Source organism: Scardinius erythrophthalmus (assembly GCF_964197995.2).
Source record: "Scardinius erythrophthalmus genome assembly, chromosome: 10".
Lineage (NCBI taxonomy): Eukaryota > Metazoa > Chordata > Actinopteri > Cypriniformes > Leuciscidae > Scardinius > Scardinius erythrophthalmus.
Genome location: NC_138230.1, coordinates 865,566 through 892,888, shown reverse-complemented (window position 1 = coordinate 892,888; position 27,323 = coordinate 865,566). Strand labels below are relative to the sequence as shown.

General features: G+C 42.8%; 1 protein-coding gene across 1 annotated transcript; it reads right to left on the bottom strand.

Moving 5' to 3' along the window:
• Positions 1-17: 17 nt before the first annotated feature.
• LOC308697485 (uncharacterized protein) lies at positions 18-27,323 on the bottom strand. Its single transcript, XM_081376762.1, has 8 exons — positions 27,271-27,323; positions 16,943-16,997; positions 10,674-10,785; positions 9,359-9,645; positions 2,705-2,821; positions 2,367-2,458; positions 2,213-2,295; positions 18-857 (listed from the first exon to the last, which is right to left on the bottom strand). Exons 2-8 carry the CDS (start codon positions 16,949-16,951, stop codon positions 754-756), a joined length of 804 nt encoding a protein of 267 aa, XP_081232888.1. The 5' UTR covers positions 16,952-16,997; positions 27,271-27,323; the 3' UTR covers positions 18-753.

Below are 27,323 nucleotides of genomic sequence, written 5' to 3'. Positions count from 1 at the left end.
TTCACCTTCACACATATAGGACAAGGGGAATTATTTTAATAATTTCTTTTCAGCATTACAGTCTAGTCAACTTCCTGTATGTAAATACTGTGCTGTGCATAGGACGTGCATGGCTATGGTCACACACACTGTAAAACTTTTCACTGTAAATGTACAGTAAAATACTGTCAGCTGGGTTGCCAGCCACATACTGTATTTTTACAGCACTAGTACAGTAAACAGCATTTACAGTACTCCACTGTAATTACTAAATACAGTATATACCACATACTTTTACAATATTAAACTGGTGTCTACAGCAATACATTGTATTTTTACAGGGAACACTGCTTTTATTATTACATAATTAAAATATTATACTTTAAAGTTTCATAAGAGTAGTCACACTAGGAAAAAGAAAACAACATTTTCTGGGTTTTAAAACATTTATTTTGGTTAAAAGCAAAGATCAGAAAATTGCCTTCTGTGAACATGTTGGCTGAATTTATTTTATTTTAAACATAAAATGCTATTTTAACACTTAACAACACACAGGTAACACTTAGCACTTATTTAAAGGGATAGTTCACCCAAAAATGTAAATTAGCCCATGATTTACTCTCCCTCAAGTCATATAGGTGTATATGACATTCTTCTTTCAGACGAATACAATCGGAGTTATATTAATAAATGTCCTGGCTCTTCCAAGCTTTATAATGGCAGCGAATAGCTGTTTCTGTTTTGAAGTCCATAAAAGTGCAAATTAAATCCCATTCAACGTCTGCAAGTGTTTGCAGAAGTCAGGACACCTGTAGGCTTACAGTGGTGATCTTGTTTTGCACAACTTGGCCAGTTTTCTTTGAAGTTACTTGTCCTTTCTTTGTTTTTGATCCACGTTCAGGATTGATGTCAAGAAAGGCAGAAAAGAAACAAAAACAAAAACAATGAAATATTATGGACTGAGTTTATATATTTTGACAGAGAGAGAGAGACAGCACAAAAGATGTGTAAAAAGAAACCAGATATCGGTTTTAATGACTAGTTTGTTTGGATAAAACTGAACAACATGAACAAAAATGCAGTGTTGGATGTCGTGATCAATAACTGATATTTGTTCTGCCCTGGTTAAAATACATCAACTCAGTGTGTCTGTTTACATGCGCACTGTCATAATAAATACTACTATTACTAACTAAACTTTTGGCCAGAAACTTGTTGCCAGATTTAAAGTTCTATTATACAACTTTTGTCAACTCATCACCCGGCTCATTTACAATATCATGCATGCATGAGTACATGGCTACATGATAATGTTAAACATGACATTTTCCAGACTAAAATGCATGTTTGTGTCACGGGGTGACCAAAAGCCGGAACTTTTCTTTTGTTGTATTCTCTCTTGAAGTTATACTGAACATTCTGAATGTCTCCTCTCTTTATGCTGTTGCATGGATGCCTATAAGCGGAGTCATCACAGTCTAAAGCGCTGTCTTTTATGCTGAGCCACCACAGCTGAACGCCCATTGTGAGTACTCTCTCTTGAAGTTACACTGAACGTTCTGAATGTTTCCTCTCTTCATGCTGTTGCATTGATACCTATATGCTGAGCCACCACAGCTGAACGCCCATTGTGAGTACTCTCTCTTGAAGTTACATTGAACGTTCTGAATGTTTCCTCTCTTCATGCTGTTGCATTGATACCTATATGCTGAGCCACCGTCTAAAGCGCTGTCTTCTATGCTGAGTCATCACAGCTGAATGCCCATTGTGAGTATTCTCTCTTGAAGTTATACTGAACGTTCTGAATGTCTCCTCTCTTTATGCTGTTGTATTGATGCCTATAAGCGGAGTCATCACAGTCTAAAGCGCTACCTTCTATGCTGAGCCATCACAGCTGAACGCCCCTTGTGAGTACTCTCTCCTGAAGTTATACCGAGCGGCCTGAAGGTCCTTCCTCGTAAGCTGTATGCTTTGGAGCTGCAGTCTCGCGCCACTACCTCCAAGAGCCTTGTCCCTTATGTTGAAGCACCACCATTGACGGCTTGACCTGACTACCCGAACTACGATCTCTGCCTACCTGGAGCGGTGACCCGAGTTCGATTCAGAGGCCAGAGTGGCGGCTCCACGCAGCCTTCGAAGAGGTGTACAACCCGAGTCTAGAGTCCGAGGCCGTTCTGGTGGCGCATTGATCCTGAAACGCAAAAGCCGAAGAATAGAGGATATAGCTACTTACCCACATTGACGTCGTCCCGAACCTCCTGAAGTGCCGTTTCTGTCCAAGCCGACGATCCTTCCCGGCCGTGGTCCAGGCTGACCCTGTGGAATAGATGCTCAACGTTAGGGCATTTACTCTCAGTCAACTGCTGCTGTGGAACTAGTGCTGCCACTTTCCTGTCCTTCCCTTGCTGGTTCTGGCCCGTCTTCGGAAGAGTTCCCACCTCCTGTAGTGGTGCCTCGCTTGGCCAGCCAAATCCCGATCCTGTGAGGTAGAAAACAACGATAAAGAGTACCACCATCGAGTCCCCTGTGCCCACCCCTTTGTAAGAGACAGAACGGCCACAAGGAGTGAGGATCTGCGCCCCAGTGTTCGAGAGTCTTTCCTCCAGTGCCATATTCGCCCGCCAACGGGCCTGACCTCAGTGTCCAGATACTTACCCCCCGTCCACATTCAGAGCAGCCTCCAGTTTTAGAATCATTTAAATAATAAAGTCTTTTAAATTGTTACTCTGTTGTCTGTCGTCTCTGGGCTGTGGGGTAGCTCCTCGGAAGGGCACTGCCAAGGGGTTAACGGGGAGGTCGGTCGGCGTGGTGCCACCGTATCCCCGACCTGTGACATTTGCACCTAAAAATGAAAATTCTGTCATTATTACTCACCCTCAAGACTTTCGTTCATCTTCGGGACACAAATGAAGATATTTTTGATGAATTCTGAGAGGTTTCTGTCCCTCCATTGAGAGCTACGTCATTGCAACTGTCAAAGCCCAGAAAGGTGGTAAAAACATCAGTAAATAGTACATATAACTACAGTGGTTCAACCTTAATATTATGAAGTAATGAGAATACTTTTGTGCGCAAAAATCCCCCAAAATAACAACATTGTTGAATAATCTCTTCTTTTCCATGTCATTCTCCTACACTGGTGACGTAGTGTAAACAGGGCAGCGCTTCTGGGTTCTACATCAGAACGTAGGCTCATTATTGGCTAGCTCCTGGGTCATCACACACGACCAGAGTCGGCCAATAATAAGCCTACGTTCTGACGCAGAGCCCAGAAGCGCTGCACTGGCTTGCACCTTCAAATCTATAACAGGGTTTGTGTTCTCGAGCCACCAGGCACTGTGTTGTGCGGATGAGTGGGCCGGAGCGCGTTAAAGGGTAACTCTCGCCAAAACGCAACCTAGGCTCTTTTTGTTAATCTACCCGAGGCAAACTTTTGTTTAAAAACATAATTAGGATGGAAATGCCACTTTTAAGTTTGACCGTATTTTCATTTTAGGTTAAATGCCTTGTGAATGGGAGTTAATGGGGCACGACTGTGATAGTGTAATGAGATTAGGTGATTGACAGCCGGATTTGCCTATCAGCGATCAGTATCCGTAATATAAGGGCTGAGTTGTTGTTGGCCGTGGTGCGTCACGTCTGACTTTCCCCTTTAGTGCCCGTGTTTACGGTGGTTACAGGTAAGCGTGCGGTGCTGTGCTGTAACGGGGGTAATTTTAAAACTGGTTGGTCTTTTAAAGCATTTTTTTGTAAATTTATAGTGTCAATTTGTCCGGGTGTCGGTGTGTTTTCGGCGCGGCTTTAGTGGATCTAGTGACCGGTTGCCTCTCAGGTATGTGTGTGTCCATGTGCATTTGTATAAACTCATATTGTACTAGCGCTACCATTGTTGTGCTGTTGACACTTCCACACGCTGTTTAGGTATGGTTTCCTGTACCTCATTGTTATCGGTGGGCTGATTAAGAGACCTGTGCCTGTACATTTTCTATTTGGGGTTATACCTTGACGGTAGGTGTTTTAAATGTAATTATAATTCGTAAAAGCGCAAGTATCATTATTAGTAACGTCTCTCTGTGTTCGTTATAGGGTTCTCCCTCTCGTTCACTCTCTTTTCATCCCGATCTATTTTATATTATATCGGATTTGCTGCGTTGCTGCTGTCTTCAGCTTTGCGCTGTGGACGTTTTGCTCACATTCCTGCAGTCCTGCGGTGTATACTGTCGAACAGACACCACACCATCGTTGTTGAAAGGGGACTGTTTGTCTGGTTCCGATTGTGTGTAGTGGCTGTTTTCTGTTCGAGTATCAGCATGGAGAATACGACGATCTCATTTTATTGAGAGAAAATAATTGTTTTGTTTCTTTTCTTTTGATTTAGTTTCGTTTTCTTGTTTATACTTTTGTGGGAGAAAGTTTGATTTTTCTTTCGGTTATTGTGTTATAGAAATATTGTGTTGCCTATTTTTGTTATTTTTTTCCTTTATTAACGCAACTTGATTTGTTTCCTGTTTACATCGGACTTCAAGTTGCTTTGTAATTCCTCGTGAGTTTATTTGATTTTTCCAACGTTTTCCTTTGTTTCATGTGATATTGATACCTTTTGTTTTGTTGGAGTTGCTTCATCCGTCATTATTATTTGTTTATATTGTATGTGGAGCTAATCGTGTTTAATTGTGATTTTTGTTATAGTTTATTTATTATTTTTGTTTGTCTGCAGGAGCTGGGGGTCCCACGGGTGAACGGATCTTCCTTCTTGTGGTGGTGGTTCTTCTTTATTGCGTGCTGTGTACCACTTCAAGTGTGTGGTAGTGTGATTTGAGTGCACTTTGGTGTGTGCGTGGAAGTGTGCTCTTGTAAAACCAGACTCCATTTTGTTTCTGCCGATGGGAGCCTCAGCCCTGCTGATTACTTTATTTTGTTTTCATATTTAAAATTGATTTTGTCATTGCCCACATTCATTCTTTTTGTAATTTTGTTTTCCTTAATTTAAAGTGGGGTCTCATGCTGTTCTTTTGACATTTTAGTGTCTATTTTAAAAATATTCTTGTATTAATAAACATTTGTACTTTTGATACTTCACCCACGTCTCTTGCTTACTTTTATGGGGGAACCGAACCTGTGTGCTTTTTGAGCATTGTTCCCTAGAGTTAATTTCTAGGGTGGCGTAGTCGGATTTCTTTACTGGTAAAAGGTTGGTTTCACAAATTGTACCGCTCTGTCACAATAGCATCAAAAATCGCTATTTTTAAAACACTAATGCGGCTCGACACAACATGAAACTGTGCTCTCAGTGTCACCAGCGGCTCTACACACCAGCTCCAGCACTGAGAACACAGTTTGTGTTCACAGAGTCTACTATAGAGAAAGATTTTGAACAACTCACTGAAGCGGTGTCCGCTGCGCTGGCATTTATGACAGTCAAAAATAGTCAATCTAATAACTTTATTCTAGATCTGCTGTAAAGCCTGAACACTCTCTGTTACTGTAATCTCCTGTTATCACTGTAAAGCTGCTTTGAAACGGTCTATATGGTTAAAAGCGCTGTATAAATGAAGGTGACTTGACACTGTTTACACTACGTCAACATACGGCAGTGTTTCCACAAGACTAGCACTGCTTTACAGACAGCTGACCTGGATTCATGTAATGCTGTTATATTGGCCAGCTCGATGAGGGATTATGTGGCCAGTCTACCAGAGGATTTTGAGAGTGATGCAAAAAACATGTGTCCACCTTTGTCCCAGAGACAGGAGAAGGAAAAAACAAGCGGATGAATCCACTGAGCCTGACTATGAGCGGTCCGGCCGCGACACATTCAGAACAACTGTTTTTATCGCCGTCCAGAGCTGGACAAAGCACACACTTCCTTACTTGAGTGAAGGCACAGACACTACTGGTCTAATATTACTCTGTTACAAGTAAAAGTTGTAAAGACCTATTTTTACTCAAGTAAAAGTACAGAAGTACTTGTTTTTAAAAGTACTTAAGTATCAAAAGTAAAAAGTAAATGTCAAAGCATTGTTTTATTATTGTTGCATTGTTGTATGTAATACTTACAGTACCGTATGCCTCTGAATCTGTGCCTTCCCTCATATCAATATCACATGTATTTCTAGAACACAGTTCCAGTGGGATTGAATGTGAGACTGAATAAGTCACTCAATAACGTCCACAATGGTGTTGGACACCCAAACGCCTGTTCCCTCAAATATTGCCCTATTTAAAGTTATTTGGACTGTTAGTATGAATATGTTAGCCTTACTGTTATCTATAAGCTAGTGTGCTCCAAAACAGTGACAAAGTTCGCATTTAGAAAACCAAACCCAACATTGAAAATGAAAATCAGGTTGACGTCAGAATCCAACATCAGACGAGTTCTAATAACATAATTATATTTTAGTAATGTTGTTGTCAAGACCACATAAACTTAATTATATCATATGTCGTAATATAAAAATCAAGATCTCCTACAAGTACTTTTCTGCAATCATACCCTGAATGTTGTGGGCATGTGTATTAAATGTGGGTTTACGACCGACACAACTGAATGTTTAGGCATTTTGACACAAGCCCTTGTTGCACAACAGCAACAAAATACATCAAATTGGAAATATGTTTTACATCCAATCACAATAATGTTAAGAAATAAATCAGACGACACACAATGAGAATGTAGTGATACGATATCCCCCAGTCGTGTTCTGGACTGGACCGAGACCTTCAGAAACGTGTGTATATGGCCATACGGTGTAGAATATCTCAGACAAAGAACACCAATCTGAAGGATTAAATAGTTTTAATGTCTGATGAAATCGGCATCACTCTCTCAATTCAGCAGAAGTCAAGTCATCCTCATTTATATATCGCTTTTAACCATGTAGATTGTTCCAAAGCGGCTTTATAAGTAGCAGAGATTGTTTTGGCTTTAAAGCGGTTCTTGAATAGACGTATTGTGGTTGAAAATGAAAATTGGGTTGACGTCAGAAACCAACATCAGTCGACCTTCATTTCCAAACAAACTCCAAAGTCTGTCGGCTAAAAGCCGGTTTTTGACGTCAACCTGACTTTCATTTCTGAAAAGTTGCAGCCAGAATGCAGCCCCTGACTGATGTTGCTTTCTACCCAAGGACTTTGACAGAATTGTAGTGGAGTAAAAAGCCGTCATAGGCCGTCTGGTTGGCGAGCTGGATAGAGGGATCACTCCTACATCACATCCATCCCCATACAAGACCTTCTCACAGGAGCAGCGAGTCTGCAGAAGATATGCAGGTGATCTAGAGGAGGATTGTGTGGATAAAAGTGTACAATTCAGACAATTTATCAAAGAAACCGAGGAAACCTCAGCAAGGTCAACTCATAAGAGCAAGGAGACTACACTCAGCTTTTCCAGATGTTGATATAGCGCTCCGGGTATTAAAGGAGTCATAACCTAGTATTACATTGGATACCTACTACTGTATCATAGTCTTTCAGGCCCTTCTAAAAAAGAAAAGTGGAAAAAAAATAAACACAGACCTACTTTTACCCTTATTTCTGAAGGCATTATTGTCTCGCGAGATCAATGCGATGTTTTGGCTGTCGTGGACGCTCTATATGGCTCTGCACGCCAGTTGAAAGGGTTGTTGGGACAGCGTCATTAAAAATGAATTTCATCCACTGGTCCCTGATAGTTTCGTCCGATTTTGGGAGATAAAACACATTTACATGTTTTTTATGGCAATCAACCACAGAGCAAGTCCGGTGTGCACTCGGTTTCTCCATCTTTCTCGACTGAACTGAATATGAGGGGGAGAGGGGAAGGGGGGCTTCCTGCTGCGGTGTCCATATATGGTATATCCTACTACCTCATGACGTCAAGAGGGAGCTGAAATCAAAATCTCGTATTTGAGTGCGCGTGCACGCGCGCTGGTTTATTTACCCTGAGGTAAACAAACGCTTCACTTTTAAATATCGGCTTCCCGGCCAGTGTATAATCGTTAGTCGATCATAACATACATTGATTCTCGTGGAAAAGTGAAAATTGCAGGTTATGACTCCTTTAATGACTCTTCCTGTAACCAACGCCAGCTCTTTTTCTAAACTGGGACTAATTAAACATAGCCTGAGATCCACGATGGGCCAAAACCGACTGAATCACCCGTCTCTGATGCCCATTGAAAATAATGTTCTGTGCAAATTGGATTTTAGTATTTTTCTGGCCTCACTAAGGACTTCTCTACCAGAAAATCAAGAAAGAAGTTCATTTGTTTTTCGATTTAAAATTGAAAGCAGAAAATGAGGTATGATATCTCCATCTCTGCTGATGATAGTTGTGGTTGTAGAGCCGGTGTTTCTGGGTCATTATTAAACCGCTGCTTCGACAGCACTGGGCCTTGAGCTTGTGTTTGTGTTTTGTTCCTAACTTTCTTACTGTGGTGGTCCACCCCTTGAGGAATGTAGAGGTGTGTGTGTGTGTGTGTGTGTGTGTGTGTGTGTGTGTGTGTGTGTGTGTGTGTGTGTGCCAGGTCACATTACTGTGTGTGTGTGTGTGTGTGTGTGTGTGTGTGTGTGTGTGTGTGTGCCAGTAATGTGTGTGCCAGGTCACATTACTGTGTGAGTGTGTGTGTGTGTGCCAGGTCACATTACTGTGTGTGTGTGTGCCAGGTCACATTACTGTGTGTGTGTGTGTGTGTGTGTGTGCCAGGTCACATTACTGTGTGTGTGTGGACTATGTAAGGCACTGAATAAAAGTGTCCAGTAAAGCATAATGATATGCGGGGCCTCACACACAGAGCCTAGGGGCCCGACCACCTTAATCCGCCCCTGCCTGTGGCCTATGTTTATAAAACTGTGTGTGTGTTAAATTGTTTAATATTATTTATTTATTTTAATTTAATTAATAATCCAAGGCCTCCATCATTGTACTTTTAGTGCTTCATTTCCCACTGTTCATTGTGTCTGCTTCTCGTTGTCTTTTTTGAAACAATAAAATGAATAAAAGCAAGGATGCCAGTGCTGTGAGGTGTTTATTCAGATTAAACACAATTCATCATATATTTGCTGACTTAAAGGTTTTTGTTTTTCTCCTTCTGTTTTTTTATTCTTTTTTTCTAAGTACTTTTAAAGCAGGATAGATAAGCCAGCCCGCGGGTCCAAGAAGAGTAGCGGCAGCCATAGTGATAGACATAATGTCCAGTGTAGTTTTCACGAATAAACAGAAAGTATTTAGTTTCTAAATCACTGTGTGAAAACTTGTTGCTTTTGTAACCTTGATCCTAATTTTAAATTTAAACAATTTTTGTCATAATATAGTCTATAATCCTGTGATTTGCACATTTGAGACATTAATGAGTATCCTACAATATGATTCTGTATGCGAGGTCGTGATGATCTACTGTACCTGCTTGCATTCTGGCTTTCCGTATCTCAACATCTTAGCAAAGTGCTCACAGTTGTTTGTAATCAGATTGTACGGACGTCTCTGTCCCACACGGCTCTGTGCGTCTTTCAGAATATCTTGGATGGGACGATGCTGATGCTGAAAGAAGTGTGGATACATTGATGCTAGATCATCCAGATGATTGTTGATACAGTAATCATCTTTGCCAACCACATCCTTAAGTTTCTCTCTCTTCACGATGGCCTTGCCTTCTCCTACTGAACTCACACTGCTGGACCCAGCGTCGGCTACAGAGAAAGAAATGGAAAATTAAAAGCAATTATGACTCATGAGACTAGAATGGAATAAATGTTTCAGACTCAGTAAAAGTTGAGCTCAGTTGAGCATGTGCACGGTCACTTCCTGGTGTTCAATAAGCCAGATTGGGCATTTCCTGTTAGCTGTCATTCTGGACTCGCTGTAAATCCACACAAAACCATCAATGGTTGATCTTTTAATGTTGTATTTATCGTACGTTAATTGCCAATAAACCAGATTTATTGATTGCAATAAAAACGAAGCTAACGGGAACGCTGGAATAAGAAACACGTCTGTAATTGGATACGCACATGCAGCGCTTTTCCAGGACTTCAAATGTTATTTTTAATGTGATGACCAACACATTATTTCCTCGTCCATCTGAGATCGTTACCATTTGTAAAACTGAACGTTTCAAGATGTAGGAAGTCCAACATTTAATAGAAACACTTTTATTTAAAAATAAAAACACAGTAATTCCCACTCTGACCAGCAGAAGAGGAGCATTTATTGGCTCATATTAGCCGTTTCCAGTCATATTTTCACACTCAGATATTACTCTCATATTTAGTGATTGAGTGACACAGAAAGCGAGCACGGCTCTGTTGCTCTATAATCACTGAAGCTGTCAGTCAAGCTCATGATTTCAGCACACTTGTGAAACTCACATTCTGTTCAGTGATTAACTAAAGTGCATATTTAACTGACAGTGTGTTGATGAGAAACTGATGGACGAACAGAACTTTGCTGAGGAGGAACACTGAGGAACGTGTCTTTTTATGTTGTCTTGTGTTTAAATAACTAAATTAATGCTAGGCCTGAATATATTTAAGTGCCTATATTCTGATTATGAACTAAGTATTACACTAGTGATGCTGTTAAAGCTACAGACACACACCGGAGGTTTTCCAGCGGCTCATATTATTGCTGAAGTTCTTAAGATTGTTCCCGGCATACAGTCAAACGGCAAACATGTAACGGCAGCGTGTAAAGCGTGTAAAGCGTGTAAAACACTCACAGTCTATGGCCAGATGAATCACATCTCCATCGCCGACATACAAAGCCCAATGTTCATATGGCTGAAATGTGAACTGTCTGTAGATCTCAATGAGGTCTCCAGGCTCCGGATTCTTATCATATAGGAGAGACATCAGTCAGTCAGGCGTAGTATTTAAAAAAAGATACAGAGCCATTTAAATCTGTCATAATATAATATCATACTGTTTATCTAAAATAACACAATACCATTGAACTTGTGAATAGATAAAACGTCTCCGGTTACTTTCGTAACCTCGGTTCCCTGAAAGGCAGGGAACGAGACATTACGGATGTCGTATATGGGAACTCCCTCTCTTCTTCACATCTGCTGAAATCTTATAGGCTAACGCCAGCTGACACAGCTGGCCAATTGACGCAAAATATGCAAATACTGACAAGACACCTGGCAGTATAAATTGCATAAACGCGCCAATTGCATCAGAATTAAGAAAAAAGCTAAAATCTGAAGCGAACACGGCGGCTAGCGTAATGTCTCGTTCCCTGCCTTTCAGGGAACCGAGGTTACGAAAGTAACCGGAGACGTTCCCTATCAAGGCGGAACTTCGACATTACGGATGTCGTATATGGGAACTGTATAGAATCCCGCCGTGGAGCATAACATACCACTTGAGACTGACAGAACCCACAACCAATAACCGTCCTTCTGGGAATGCGATCATCTGATAGGGCGAGACTGCCAATAGCAAGCCCCTTACCCTGATAGGCCGAAACTGGCCAATAGCAAGCTCATCTGGACCTTGCTAGAATTTGCATATCCCAGGCAAAATAATGAGGAGGAGGATGCACTGACAGTTATTCAGGGCAACACAACTCAATAGAGAACAAGTCAACGCATAGCGGCGACAGTGCACTAAGCATAACACAGTAAAACACAGATGACTCATGAGCAATGCGCAGAGTAGAACAACTGTAACTGTGTAAAGGCCATTGCACACTGAGTCCGAAATTTTCGTATGCGTTTTTTCGTGTTCGTCAGCAGTAAAATTCGTCACGCACAGAAACCTTGCACACTGAGTCCGATGCGTATTTATTAAACCTTTGCGGAAAAAAAACGCAAAAAATACTAAATGGATTCGTCAAGCAGTGAGGATGAATTTGTTGCCCTCTTTCTTCTTAAAAAGAGAAAAAGAAAGAGGAAATATTGGGTCCATCCAATCCTGAGATTGCGCCGAGAGGAAGGAGAGTTTCACCTCCTTATCAAGGAGTTGCGAAATTATCCCGAGCGATTCAAAATTTACCTCAGAATGTCAGTGGAACAGTTTGATGCTTTGCTAGCGATACTGGAGCAACATATTAAAAAGTAGACCACCAATTTCCGTGAACCAGTCGATCCTGAACAGAAACTGGCAGTATGTCTATGGACGTACACACACACACACACACACACACACACACACACACACACACACACGCGGCCGGCAGAAGCGCTGGGCAGACAGAACAGCTGTATACAGGTTATATTTTATTCAGTGTCTTTGTAATCCGCATTTTGTTTTTCATACAGTACTTGTGCTGCGAGACGAAGTGTATCAACTTGTCAGATGTCATTCTGGATTTTGTCGTTCGCTTGTACGGTGGCTCTGAATTTTGCAAAAAAACTCACAAAACACTGGCTGTAGATGCGAAAAACGCAGAAAATCGAACCCAATCCGAATTTTTTTTTTACGGACGAAAGTTTCGTAGACAGTGTGCAAGCATGATTGACATAACGTGAGGTCGAATTTTTTTTTTTTTAACGTGCGAAAATTTCGGATGCGAATTTCGGACTCAGTGTGCAATGGCCTTAAGGGTTAAATCTTAACTCACCGAAAGCACTTGAGATGCTACAGAGGGTATATCCAACTTGTAAAATCTGGCGAACGTATTGTGAGAAGACCAGCCAGCTGCAAGGCATAAATCCTGAATAGACATACCCTTGGCCCAAGCCCATGAAGAAGCAACTGCTCTCGTCGAATGGGCCTTGATGTTAAGGGGGCATTCCTTCCCCATGCGATCGTAAGCCAAAGCAATAGCATCCACAATCCAGTGAGCAAGCCTCTGCTTCGAAACTCCCCGACCTTTGTTACACCCGCCAAAGCACACAAACAGCTGGTCCGATTGCCGAAAAGTGGCCGAGCGAGTAATATACATCCGTAACGCTCTGACCGGGCAAACAGGACTCTGAGCATCAGCGTCACCCGAGGCTGACTGCTCAGCAGATAAAGCAGGCAGGGAAACAATCTGCGCTCTGAACGGGGTACTGAGCGATTTAGGGACATACCCAGGTCTCAGTCTCAGCGTAACATTACAGTCCCCCGGTCCAAAGCGAATGCAGTCGTCGTTTATCGAGAATGCCTGTAAGTCTCCGACCCGCTTCGCCGAAGCGAGAGCTATAAGAAGAGCCGTTTTTATGGAGAGTTCCTTGATCGCTATCGAGGCTAGGGGCTCGAACGGCGGAAGAGACAAAGCCTTCAAAACCAGAGCCAAATCCCACGGCAGTACCGAAGGCGGTCGCGCGGGGAATAATCTCCTAGCTCCCTTAAGAAAACCGATCACAGATGCATGCTTACCGATCGACCGTCCGTCGACCGGGGGGCGAAACGCCGCAATAGCGGCCACATACACCTTCAGAGTGGACGGTGAACTCCCGTTATCCATCCTGTGCTGAAGGAAGCGCAGGACATCCGACACGGAACAGTTTCCCGGGTCGATGTCGACATCCTGGCACCATTTAGAGAAAACACCCCATTTCAGAGCATACAAACGTCTGGTCGACGGCGCCCACGCCTCGGCAATGGTGTTCAAAACCCGCGAGTGCAGCGCGTCCTGTCCGCTCAGCGAGCCCGCAGCGGCCACACATGGAGGTTCCACAGCCCAGGATTGGGATGCCAGATCGTGCCGCTCGCCTGGGACAAAAGATCCCTTCTGAGTGGAATTTCCCATGGCGTTCCCGCTAGTAATTCCTTCATGTCCGCAAACCAAGGCTGGTTTGGCCAGTTGGGAGCTACAAGGATTACTGACGCTTTTTCCTCCCTGATCTTGCACAACACCGTGGGCAGAATTTTCACCGGAGGAAAGGCATAGAGTCTGGTCTTCGGCCAGCGCGAAGTCAACGCGTTGCCCAGCGGGGAACGAGTCAGCGAGAAGAACACCTGACAGTGCGTGTTCTCGACCGTGGCAAAGAGGTCGATCTCTGCTCTGCCGAAACGGTTCCAAATCAGTTGGACCGTCCCCGGGTGGAGCCTCCACTCCCCTTGAGGAATCCCGTCCCTCGACAGCATATCCAGCCCGCGGTTCAGGACACCGGGGATGTGCGCTGCTCTCACGGAGAGAAAGTGCCTGTCTGCCCATAGCAGGAGAGCCTCCGCCTGCTTGAAAAGGGCTTTGGAATGCACTCCGCCTTGGCGATTTATATAGGAAACCACGGACGTGTTGTCGGTCCGGATCAGCACGTGCCGTTGTTCTAACTGAGACCGAAAAGCTCTGAGGGCTAGGGAAACCGCCATGAGCTCCAAGCGGTTTATGTGCCACTTCTCCTGCAGTTCTGACCACTGACCCGAAGCGGGCTCGCCCAGGCAGACCGCTCCCCAGCCTGAGGTCGACGCATCCGTCAAAACCTCTATGCTTCGCGTCACGATGCCCAGGGGAACTCCTGAGCTGAATAACTCCGTGTTTTTCCACGGCGCCAGAGCGCGAACGCAGCTGTGGGTAACCGTGCTACGCTTGTGGCCAGAGGACCACACACTCGGAGGGACTCGATCTTTCAGCCAGAGTTGAAGCGGTCTCATATGCAGCAGACCCAGGTGACAAACTGAGGAAGCCGCTGCCATCCGTCCCAGTAGTCTCTGGAAGTCTTTCAGCGGGACCGACCTGCCCAGTCTGAAGAGACCCAGAGATGATCTTAGAGCCTCGACTCGCTCCGGGGAGAAACGGGCTCGCATCCTCACCGAATCGAAACACACCCCCAGAAATGTAGTGGTTTGACTCGGCGTGAGCACACTCTTCTGGACGTTTACCCGCATCCCAAGCGTACTCAGATGGGGAAGCAGGGCTTCCACATGACCGATCAGCGTTTCTTTCGAGTGAGCTAGAATCAGCCAGTCGTCCAGGTAGTTTAGAATGCGTATTCCGCTCGACCTGAGGGGAGAAAGCGCCGCATCTACACATTTCGAAAATGTGCAGGGGGCTAGAGCCAGTCCAAACGGAAGCACCGAATACTGGTAAGCCGTGTTCTCGAACGCGAATCTTAGGAAGCGTCTGTGACGCTTCACTATTTGGATGTGAAAGTATGCGTCCTTTCAGTCCACTGAAGCGAACCAATCCCCGGGACGAACCTGTGCCAGGATCTGCTTCAGCGTCGTCATTTTGAACGCGCGTTTGTTCCTCTCTCGAGCAAGCCGCGAACTTCCTGTCTCAGGACATGGGCGTTTTGGGGCAAAGTCAATGACGGAATCACGCCGCGGAAGCAGGGTGGTCTGCGTTTGAACTGAAGCGTATACCCGTGCCGAATTATGTTCATTACCCACGGCGAAATGCCCGGAATAGCCGCCCACGCGGCTTGAAAGTGACTCAACGGGGCCGTGTCTTAATCTGCGGTCATCGCCGCTGCCGGTGGGCTGCGAACGATTTGGGACCCCTCGCATGGCCTTATAGGTATGAACCGCGACCCTGTGCTGCTCGCGGGCAGGACGGGAAACACGGTGTGAGGTGTAAGAGGGGGAAAGAGCTATTTTTGTGAAGTGGTAGCATGCTTTATTAGACTGAGCGTCGTCATCGAGGGACTTAAGCAATTTAGCTTGGAGGACCTGGAGAACAGCCATCGCGTGGAGGGCTGACACTGCTTCTCCTGCCGCTCCGTATGCCTTGTCAGCCTGATGAGCAGTGAACCTGCAGGGCTTGGACGGCAGGCTGCGGTCCGAGCCCAGAGCAGGCGTCGATGGGCAGAGATGGGAGGCGACGGTCTCTTCCACAGGCGGCACGTGTAGATATCCGTGTGCCTCCGCGTCGTCGACGTGGGGGAACAAGGCCTGGGTAGAGGCGAGGGTGCGCGCCGACTGGGGCGCAGCCCACGACTTTACCACGTGGTCGTGCACGTCCGGGAAGAAGGGGGTTCCCCTCTTCGATGTGGCCTGGCGGCGGCTCGAGTTGAGTAACCACGAATCGAGCTTACTCCTGGGTAGGCTCATCCGGAGCGCTCCAAGAGAGGTCCAGCTTGGACACCGCCTTACTGAGGATCCTGAAGAGCTCCTCTTGGAGGTCTGCAGGGCCCTCCTCTGGCTTGACGGATTCAGATGCCCAGTCCTTCTCCGAAGCCGACAGGGACATCGAGTCGTCTTCCACGCTCGCACCAAAGGAGATGAAGTCCGCAACTTCGCGAGGGGGGTGGAAGGAAGCATCCAGGAAGCTTACCGCGTCCCGTTCTTTGTCCCCGGGGGTGGCGGGATCCACCAGCGGCTCGCTGGCGGCGGTGGGCCCAATCCCCGCTGCTGTACGAGCTATTTCCCGCCTGGCCTTGAGTGCTCTCATGGGCATTTCAGCGCAGAGATCGCACGCGAGGTCGTCCGTGAGCGCTGACTCGGCGTGAACCAGGCCCATGCAGGCGATGCAAAAGAGGTGCGTGTCGGGCTGCATGATGGGGCCCGCGCACAGATTGCATACGGTCGCCATCGGATGCTGAAGACAGTAAGGTATCTTTGGTGCACCTTCAACGATGGCAAGGTTGATTTCTATTTCCAGTCGATAAAGTATAGCACACTTGATTTGAGCGTGAAATGAGAGATTCTGATGCAATTGGCGCGTTTATGCAATTTATACTGCCAGGTGTCTTGTCAGTATTTGCATATTTTGCGTCAATTGGCCAGCTGTGTCAGCTGGCGTTAGCTTATAAGATATCAGCAGATGTGAAGAAGAAAGGGAGTTCCCATATACGACATCCGTAATGTCGAAGTTCCGCCTTGATAGGGAACAATAAGAGAGTGTTAAGTTAGCCTAAAAACAGCTTCTGTACACATGACATAAGCTCATTTCAGAGGTCTATAAGTATTTAGCTTTCTGTTTCCTTAGAGAACAACTTGTGTAGTTTTAAACTCTTCCAAGCTCTGTTACCGTAGTAAACCTGCTTTCCGACAACCCTTGATCAATGAGCAAACAGTCTTTTATATCAGAAACATCAGCCAGAAAAGATCTATTAGCTGAGTGATGCTGTCTTTCACTCTCTCCGTACGATTGAGTTCATTACAAGATATTTACCGTGGCCATGACCAACTCCTTCTGTTCTTCTGGTCTTCTGCTCTTCACTGTGATCCTGTTAGAAACACATGAAGCTTTTAGACACACAGGGGCAGGTCCTCCCAGTTTCCTGTTTTTAACCACAGCGCAAAGCTTCACTTCAGCTTGAGTGAAAAAAAAACAAAAAAAACCTTTATGACAAACGGAAACTCTGAGATCATGCTTAAAATCTGGAATTCAAAATTTTATAAAAATTCATGATTGTTTGCCATTTATCATACTGGTAATATCACATGCATTGGAAAAGAAAAGTTTTTAAATTAAATGGCAAATGTGAGCCTTTTCACTCTCAGATGTTTGGACTCGACTGCATTCCCAGCTAATATAAATATGTTTTAACATTTTGTTAACGTTCCCTTTAAGTTATGAAAACGTCATTTCTGAATGTTCTCTAGTTTCAAATGTTTACAAAGAAAAAAAATCATATTTATGCAAACATTAAGGAAACATTCTATTTAAACATTATGGAATACTTTTGAATGTTCTCATTCTGAAACAAGTAACATAAAAAAATAAAAAAACTACAATGTTTCAGAGAGTTCCATAAATGATGTATAAATTATATTTGTATAATATAATTACAGACCAGTGTCACCACACTCTAAAAAGTTTAACTATTATTTACTCTTTTTTTTGGTGAAACATTTTTACACACACACACACACACACACACACACACACACACACACACACACACACACAAAGTACATTTTAAAGCTGTGAAATCAATTAAATATGATATACTGTATGAATTGAGTAAAAAAATTAAGTAAATCTGAGTAACTGCATCTGGTACATTAACAAATGAAATTGAGTAGAAAGAATTTAACATTTAAACATTTAAAAATATATAATATATTTATGAGTAATTTTAACTGTTTTTATTTATGAGTAATACTAACTTTTTTATTTCCTCTAAACCTTTGTAAAATAGTATTCCATACAACCACCAGTATACATGACATTGGCCTTTATTGTCGATGAGTAGCTAACGTCAATACAGCACATTTTACACTGTTTTTAACATACATACAATATTGCCTACATTTAAACTCATTTAACAAACATTTTAGAAGTAAAAATTAAACATTTAAACATTCAGGTATCCTAATTCAAGTGTAATCAACCGGTCTGTTATCCAATGTAAAAAATAAAATAAAACATTCACAGAGCTGAATTTCACGGAGGAAATGCAGAGGTTCTGCTGCGACTCAAATGTGAGAGGAAGGGTGTGACACACACAGAGAGGCCTACACGACAGTGGAAACAGGAAAACACACGGTCTGAGGTAAAACTCTTGACATCTGCACACAGAAACAAACATGATCGACATCTGACAGCATCTGTCACTATTGTGAGATTCAACCATGCTAAGGTTTGATCTTGTGAAATGGGTGTACAAGTGTCATCGTTTAAGAAACATCCCTTTGAAGAAGCGTAAAAATAATATATGCATGATTATCCAACGTGATCTCATGAGAATACGTGTGTATTTTTACGTAAAGTGAAGTTCTACCATACGTACATTTATTTACGTTTTATACTCACAGAAACGTATAATACTGACGTATTTACAGCACTAAAACGTATAATATTTACGTACTGACAGCAAAAAAACGTAATTTATTTACGTATAAACAACATTATCGACGTACAAATTTGTACGTATTCATATTTAACTTATATTAAAATCGTGGCATTAATGTTTTGACTCTATTGCATTCAATTGTCTTATCAATTAAATTTTCAGTCGCATTAACGTTACAGTTTAACGTTAACGTTACTCATAAATACAGATTTTCTAATACAGAAATATACAGATATCTTTATGAAATATTCGTAAATAGTTTACGTTTTTTAGCTGTAAAAATTTAATAATGTTACGTTTAAACGTTGCAGATACGTCCACATTATACGTTTCAGCATCTATCCAAACGTGCAAAAAAGTACGTTTTCTATCTTTGAAAATGATGTATTAATACCTACGTATTAACAATGAGACCAGGCTGGATTATCAGTCCTGAGTGTCATTAGTAATGTGTCATTTTTTTCTTATGTGGTTTTTTTATTGCTCTTAGGGCATGAAAAACAAGATTTGAACCCTTTTTTACACATATTTTTCAAAGAAATTTTCAGATATCCACAATTTGGTTTTACCTGAAGAGATTAAACATACTACAGTAATAACAAAGAAATTGTCATGATTAATGGGTTCCCCTGTCTTGTCCCATGTTTAGCAGTTCCCCCTTATGGTGATTAGTCTCCCCAGGTGTCAGAAATGCTCTTTTGAATTGTCTTAAGCTTTGACTTAAGTTTTAAAAAAATTATTAGTAAAAAGTAAGGCTTCTCTAAGAGTAGGAGACTTTTATAAAGAAGCTTAAAGCAACTTTCAGTAAAGTCTAGGACTGATTCTTAAGTGCTGTGAACTAAGGACTACAGTGATGTCAACCCAAAATGGCCGCCCTCAACCACTGAATCAGCCATTAGTGAGCAAGGGTGAGGTCACTGCAGCATGACACCAATCATTTAATGTAATTATAATAAAATCATTTAATTAAAACACTGAAACTTTAATTATTTTTTATTTTATTATTGCTTTGCATTGTGCAAAATTATCACAAATTAGTATTGATGCTAACCCTGTGTAAAAGTGAGGCAAAGGAAAATGGTCAGATTCACCCTTTATTCAAATAGTATTAAAAATGTGTAAAGACTTTGTAAGCGTATTGTGTAGTTGTGCCTGGAGTCAATTGTTTATTAGTGAAAACACAATGAAACATGCCAAATTGTACAGACATATTTTTAGCCAGGCTGTCATACAAAGAAATTATGAACACATGAAAAAACAACAGAGGACAATGAAATAGAAATAAATGTAAAAAATAAAATAAAAATAAATTCTAATACTTGTAGTATAAAAGGATGTCTGTTAAGGGTTAGTTCACCCAAACATGTAGATTGCTGTCATTAATTACTCGCCCTCATGTTGTTTCAAACCTGTAAGACCTTCATTCATCTTCAGAATACAAATTAAGACATTTTAGACGAAATCCGGAAGCTTTCTGATCACCCATAGACATCGACGTCATTGCAACTGTCAAGCTCCAGAAAGGGTTTAGACTACAGTGGTTCAACCTTAATGTTATGAAGCGACGAGAATAATTTTGTGCACAAAAACTAAAAAACGACAGATTCCCCTGCCACAGCAGTTATGTCTCCTCTGCTCCCACAGGTTTTCTGTTACTCCGGCTATTTTCTCCACTGCCACCGCACTGATGTCTCCTCTGATCCCGCAGGAACTCTATTTCTCTGGCTAATTTTCTATACTGCTGTAACAAGGCTGTCTCCTGCTCCCGCAAGAGCTCTGTTTCTCTGGCTAATTCTCTACTGCCACAGCAGTAAGGTTTTCCTTCGCTCTCATGGGTTTTCTGTTACTGGCTATTTTCTCCCCTGCCGCAGTAGTGATGTCTCCTCTGCTCCTGCAGGAACTGTCTCTCTGGCTAATTCTCCCCTGCCGCAGCAGTGAGGTTTCCTTTGCTCCCACAGGATTTGTTACTCCAGTTCATTTTCTCTACTGCTAGCAGGGATGTGTCTGCTCCAGCAGGAGAACTGTTTCTCCAGCTAATCTCATCTTCTGCTACAGCCTTTCTCCGTCCAGCGAGCTTCGGTCTCCCAGAGGATGTACTGTAGCATGCATCCAAGTTTTCTCTTCTGTCCAGCGAGCATTGGTCTCCCAGCGGACACTGCATGCATCCATTTTTCTCTCTTCTCTGTCCAGCGAGCATTGGTCTCCCAGTGGACACTGCATGCATCTGTTTTCTTTTCTCTGCAAGCATCGGTCTCACAGCGGAGGCAGTCCTTCCGTCCAACCTCATAGACTGCCCAAATAATTCCAAACGCGAATTCTTCTCGCCGCTCGGCCACCTAAACCATGCTATACACATAATTCCGCAAGGCCGCCCTGTCATCACGCACCTCCTTGCCCTAAGTTTATGGATAACTTACTCTAATCAGTGGAATGGCTTAACCTTTTTCTACGATTACATCTCTCTCCCCCTTGATTTAAGCCGTTGACAACTCCTTCCAATCGTCGTCACGGCTTTCCCAGGGGGGAAAGTGGTCAGCTAACAGAATCCTGGTCCATCGCGACAAACTAAACTATGCACTGCATCAACAAAGGTCGTTCTTACTCACCAGCGCTAATTGCCACTCCTCAGATGCCTCATCTGGAACTCCGCCTGATCAGTTTGTAACAACTGCCAAACACGTTCCAGGAGCACAAAATCAAATCACTGACTCTCTCCCATTACTCTTTCCAGAAATTCAGGACGTTGGTGCCAGAAGCATAAAAAGCTTAATAGAGCTATCTAACCAGCATTCAGTTTTCAATAAATTAGTCTACGGTAAGCCTGCCCCCGCCATAAATAAATCTCAAACATCCCTTCTCATTAAAGGATTCAAGAACTTATCCCACTCGTCCGGATACCAGTCAATCTATTGCAATTGACATACTCACCAAATGTATTCCAACACTCTGTCTCGCATACCATTCCACCAACTCTGGAATGCACACTGGAAGCTCGTCTGTCCTAGCTGTCTTCGGTTTTCTCCACCACTCCGAATTGACTATCACATCTAACGTCGACTCAAATACCCATCCTTCAATCTCAGATGTACAGATCGTAGACATCGAAACCATATTTTCTTCATTAAACAAGTAGTAAACTGATCGAGCAAAAAGGTCACTTCGTTATATTTTCAATCCGCCAACCCCCATCCTACTGTACCACTCTCGTTTGATTTACTGCAGTATAAACGTTCAATGTTCAAATCCCTACTCGGCCCACATCAGAAGCGTTCAAAACCTACATCAGATCCAGCCGCTTCCACATTAAAACGCTCACCAAGCCATAATTAAATCATTCATTTCCATCACCTGCTGCGCTCCATCCATTGTCACTCTCAGTACCAGTACCAAGTTCCAACCCACTTCCAGTATCATTTGGTTCAAGCTCGATACAATAAACATCTACAATACAGCGTATTTTTTACAAACAATGGCAGGCTCCCCCGTTCGCACACGTAACCGCTCCTCGTTCAAGGGCCGGGCTCTGTCCCCCTTCCGAAGCGCTGATCGAGCCCTCCCGTTCGAATCGCAGTGAGAGTCTGCCCGTCTTAGTCGTCGTGGGACGGCCGCGCTCGTGTCGCTGTGTGGGCTCCCCATTCGTCGGGCCGCGAGGGTTCTGTTCCCGTGTCCCAGCCCCCTTCGAAGCGCCGGTCGAGCCCCCCGACAGAGTCCAGCGGGCGCCCTCCCTTCCACTGGCGAGGCCTACCCATCCGATGCCGTGAGCATCCAAGTTCCCGTCGGACGCTGTGAGGGCCCTCCCAGTTGAATGGCTAAACTCTTTCTTAAATCACGCTCGTAAAAATCTTGCGTCATCGAGTTGACAGTCCAACTGCCGAATGGGCTTATCCGTCCGATGCCGTGAGCATCCAAGTTCCCGTCGGATGTCGCAAGAGCCCTCCCAGTCGAACAGTCAAGCTCGTTTTTAGTAAATACCTTCTCATGCCCTGCACTTTTTGGGGGGATTAATTCCACATCATTTTACGATTGCTGTCCTGCGCTCACCTGGCTTTTATGGGGGGAGTACTCTGGGTTCGGAGCCCTCCCCCCGGACAGCACGCCAAATATGCATAAACTTATTGTACTAATTATATGTAGATGTGAACTCGTGAAATGATGTTTTATTAACAAAGTTCGGGAGGAGCAGGTTCAGATAATTAACCAAATTATGCACAGCTGGAGATTAATCAGTAATCAACTCAATGACAGAGTATAAATTCACAGCAGACCTATCTCTGTTCATTGAAAGTTTGTCAGCATCCCTCCTCCACCCCATCTCCTCACTTCCAGTTCCATCTACACTTACCAACTGGGGGGAGTACTCTGGGTTCGGGCCTAACTCCGAGCTCGGAGCCCTCTCCCCGGACAGCACGCCAAATACGCATAAACTTATTGTATTAATATGTAGATGTGAACTGGTGAATACCCTACAACATCAGTTCCCAACAGGGGGGGTCGCAGCCCACAAGGGGGCCTCAGCAAGCTCTGTGGGGGGGTCGCGTCGTATTTTGAATAGTTTTGAGCAATGACCATTAAATTAAAGTCCTTAACTTTTTTCTGTTCAAATTTTACAAAATTGATATAATGAGCGAGTTCATCATGAATCCATTTTCCAATCCGTGTTTTTGTCTTATCCTGAACCACTATGGTACACCTATGATAAGTGTTTACATTGGGACTATTTCACACTGGTTCGGATGCGGAGTAGCCCAGTACCTGCGTGACTCGTCATAGACGTACACAGAGGGAAGTAGTTCCGACTACAATGTTCTTCCGAAATACGCATTATTCTGTTAATAAACGCAAGTTTATTATTGCTCGCTATAGCGCCAAAGCGTAAAAAATAAAGCCTCTTATTGATAAAGCCTCACAAATAACATGCAAGTATTGAGGTCCCAGACAGCAGTCATTTAGCCTATATACTTTTCTTTTTCTTTTTTTTTACCTACACACCAGTGTGAATATTTTTGTTATTGTATTTCAAATAGGGCCGATTTATAGGCTACTCCTAGGCTTACATTTTTAAATTACAAAGGGCCTACTGATGTTTTTGTTATTGTATTTTCAATATTATAGGCTATTATTTGTGCATAAACATAGTAAATGTTATAGTAAACATACAGTTTGCTTGAAAACAACATATTCTGTCATCCTTGCTGGCTTACAAGAGCGATAATATCATGTGAAGGGGGGCCCTAAAATATTTTCTTGGGAAAAAGGGGGTCTCAGACAAAAAAAGGTTGGGAACCACTGCCCTACAAGATAAACACGGTACTTTTTTGGCACAACATAAACCCATTAATATTACGAGACAATAAAATTTAACTTTAATTAGGGTTAAACATTTGAATTCTTACACTTAAAAACTGAGGGCGCATATCCGCTGCTACATCCGGTGTGTAAAAAATACAGTCGTATTTTTTAAATTTTGCGGTCTTTCTCCTCTGCTATTGACGCAGCTCGGACTCATCTCTTCAATCGGACTCGATTGTTCTCCACACCGGCTGCCATGTTTACATCACCACCATCACAACATAGCTCCTCCCTCCCGCACGCAATGGGTTGTGGGCAATATTAGCCGTTAGAGTGTGCACTGATCTGCACTTCGAATTCTAACCGGAAATTGAAGACCATCCGGGTATCTTTGGAATACTCATTTCAACATACTACGATTTGGGACGTACTAATTCTAGCATACTATTTAGGACGGATAGTATGCGAATTGGGACTCAGCAATGGACACTTATCACATTCATCACAGCTGCTCATCCTTTAGTTAATCGCCACTGTGTATTTAAAGGGTAACTAAACAAACAACTTTTTTAGTTAATGATCTGTAAGAATGGGGCTTTATTAGTGCTGTTCATTGATTAGAGTAACTTTTTTGACATTTCGGTATAAAGTGTTTTAATTCTACAATATATGGTGTAAAAACGTCTGAGTGCTGCCCTCTTCAGGTTGAACGGTGGCTACTGCAGTTGAAGTTTCCTATTGGATGTTTGCAGTGTCCTGTGACATAAGCAGGTTCCAGCTCACCACGCCCTTGGCAGAATAAAAGCATCTTGTTTCGTCAAAACCACTGTAGCTAGTCAGGAGTTGGAATTGCGAGAATTGAAAACGATCAGGATAGCGGATATTAGTATCTAGTTAGCATAGCTTTTATATAGTTATTTAGCTTCTCAAAAGCAACACAGTGCCAAGTGCTGCTCCTCCGGCATGACTCCACCACCGCAGCGGTGTCTTGATGTGAGCTTATATTTTTAGTCACAATTTATGTTCCTATTAGGCTAAAGTTAACCCTCTGGGGTCTGCAAACACGCCGCGTGTTTTGCTGGATTTTTTCACATAGCAGCAAAATAGACTTGAAATATTCCATCATTTATGGTCATACAGACTTAAGAAATATGAAAAAATAAACTGTTACAATCGAAACTAAACATTGTGCTTTTGTAAAATGAAGAAGATAAGCAGGGTGCTTTCTGCCTCCGTGAACCTTTTTTTCTGGAGCACGTCTCTAAACAAAACTCTGCGAATACCATTCACACAGGCATGAGCTATCTTTATAAACATTTAAGTGTCTAATTTAAAATGATCTAATTCAAAACGAAATTTAGTTTATGAAATCTGAATGAAAAGATAGAGATGTCAGTCGGAGAGCGCGCACTATTGAAACGAGTCTCAGGTGCACAAGGTCGGGCGCTTTTTTCTAAGGTGGATATTGTCCGCACCACTTTTGAAACATCTCGTGGCACGAATGTACAATACAAATAAATAAAACATCTCCAGTTAACTAGCAGAGCATTCATTTAGCATTCATTCACTGTGTAGGATTTTCTCCCATCTAGTGGTGAAATTTGATATGACTACCAGCTGAATATTACTCTCTAGCCCCTTCCATCCCGAGGGCGTTTTAACTCCTACGGCGGCTGGCAGTCGCGAGTAATCTCCCCCTCGCATTCGCCTCGGTGCCACTGAGTGTAAAAGCGCGAAAGACCCCTTAACCTTTAACACTGTTTGTTGCTACCCCCTTTAATTTACTGTTCGCGGTCAAATATGAGGTGTGTGTGCGTGCATGTGTGTGTACTAAGCGTTAGTTATGTCAATGAACAGGGCCCATTTTAATGTTTGCTTTCTTGTTCTTGTTTCTCTCTTGTTCCCTTTTACAGGCACATTGAGAGCTCTGGAAGTGTGGATTCATAGCTCTGTATTACACTGCTCAATTTTTTTTTAAATAAAAACATATCAGATCTCAAAGTATGTGTATGTTGTCAGTCATTGTACATTTAGGTTGAAACTGAGTGATGTTTGACATTGAAATTATTATATCAAAATATGTCAATAAATTTTGATGTAATTTTGACATCAATGTTTGATGTCACATTTATGTTGAATTGATATCGAAGCTTGATATTGAATGATATCAAAATAGCATTAAAATGACATCAACATCATGACATCTTGACGTCAAATAAATGTTGAATTGACATCAAATGCCAACAAAGCATGACATCAAAATAACATCAAAATGACATCAGCAGAGGTCAAAATCTTGACATCCACACTTTGACGTCAATATGACTTTCATTTTTGACCTATTTCGTGACGTAATTTTGACATAAATGACAATGTTTGATGTCATATTGATGTTATATTGACATGAAATGCCCACTGCGCTGCAATCAGTGGCGCGGATACTGTGTTCTCTCAGAGTCTTCACTCAGACGCGCGCTTCAATTCGTTGTGGAGACTTTCTATTCGTTCCGGTGAAATTACAAAAGAAACTGCGCATAAATGTGTCCCTGCCTGATATACAACCACTGATAAACATAATCGGTTTTGATGAGTCACTTCCCATAAATCCTGAAGTACTCGTTACATCATGAGAAGAATGGCATCTAGGCTACTTTTAGTGTGTTTGTTTATCCCGAGGTTTTCCCGCAGCCTGCCGGATCCAGGCCGTATCCAGATCTGATGAAGGACCTTCGCCTGGACCCGATGTCAATGCAGTGCTGAAGTGCCAACTAGTCTCTCCCTATGGAGGATCCCTCTACCACTCTACAGATAAAGCGTCATCAGGAAACTCAATTCGCGTATCTACCCCGAATTGATAAAATTAAATAAAATTCTGTATCAAAATTTATAAGGAAACACCAGTAATTTGTTTAGGCTTGGTCTGTAGGGAATTCCAAACCTGCACACATATATTCAAACACACATAACTATAGAACCAGTTCTTAATGCGCATGTGAACGCCATCAGCATTTCTCACAGGTTCATGTATTAAAGTCTGTGTAGAGAGAATGGTGTCGTCTTAGCATCCCCTAATTTAATAACTAATGATCGTTGCGACGGAAGCGAATCAATCAAAACTAACTTTAGCTGGAAAATAACTTTACTAAAGAACCGCTATAAAGCCTAAACATTCTCTGTTACCTTAAATTATACGTTTATCTCTGTAAAGCTGCTTTGAAACAATCTACATTGTTAAAAGCACTATATAAATGAAGATGACTTGACTTGAGGAAGAAAAAAAACTATACGAATGCGGATTAGAACCCAGAACCTCTGACACACTTGGCAAAATTTCTGCCACTTGACCATATAAATACACGCTTGAAATAGTCGGATCTATGTTTAATAGATAGTGATGATGTGCATCTCTTACCTGCAGACGACAGCTTCAGGGTGGATCTGTGTGTGTCTGGTCCAAGCGGCAAC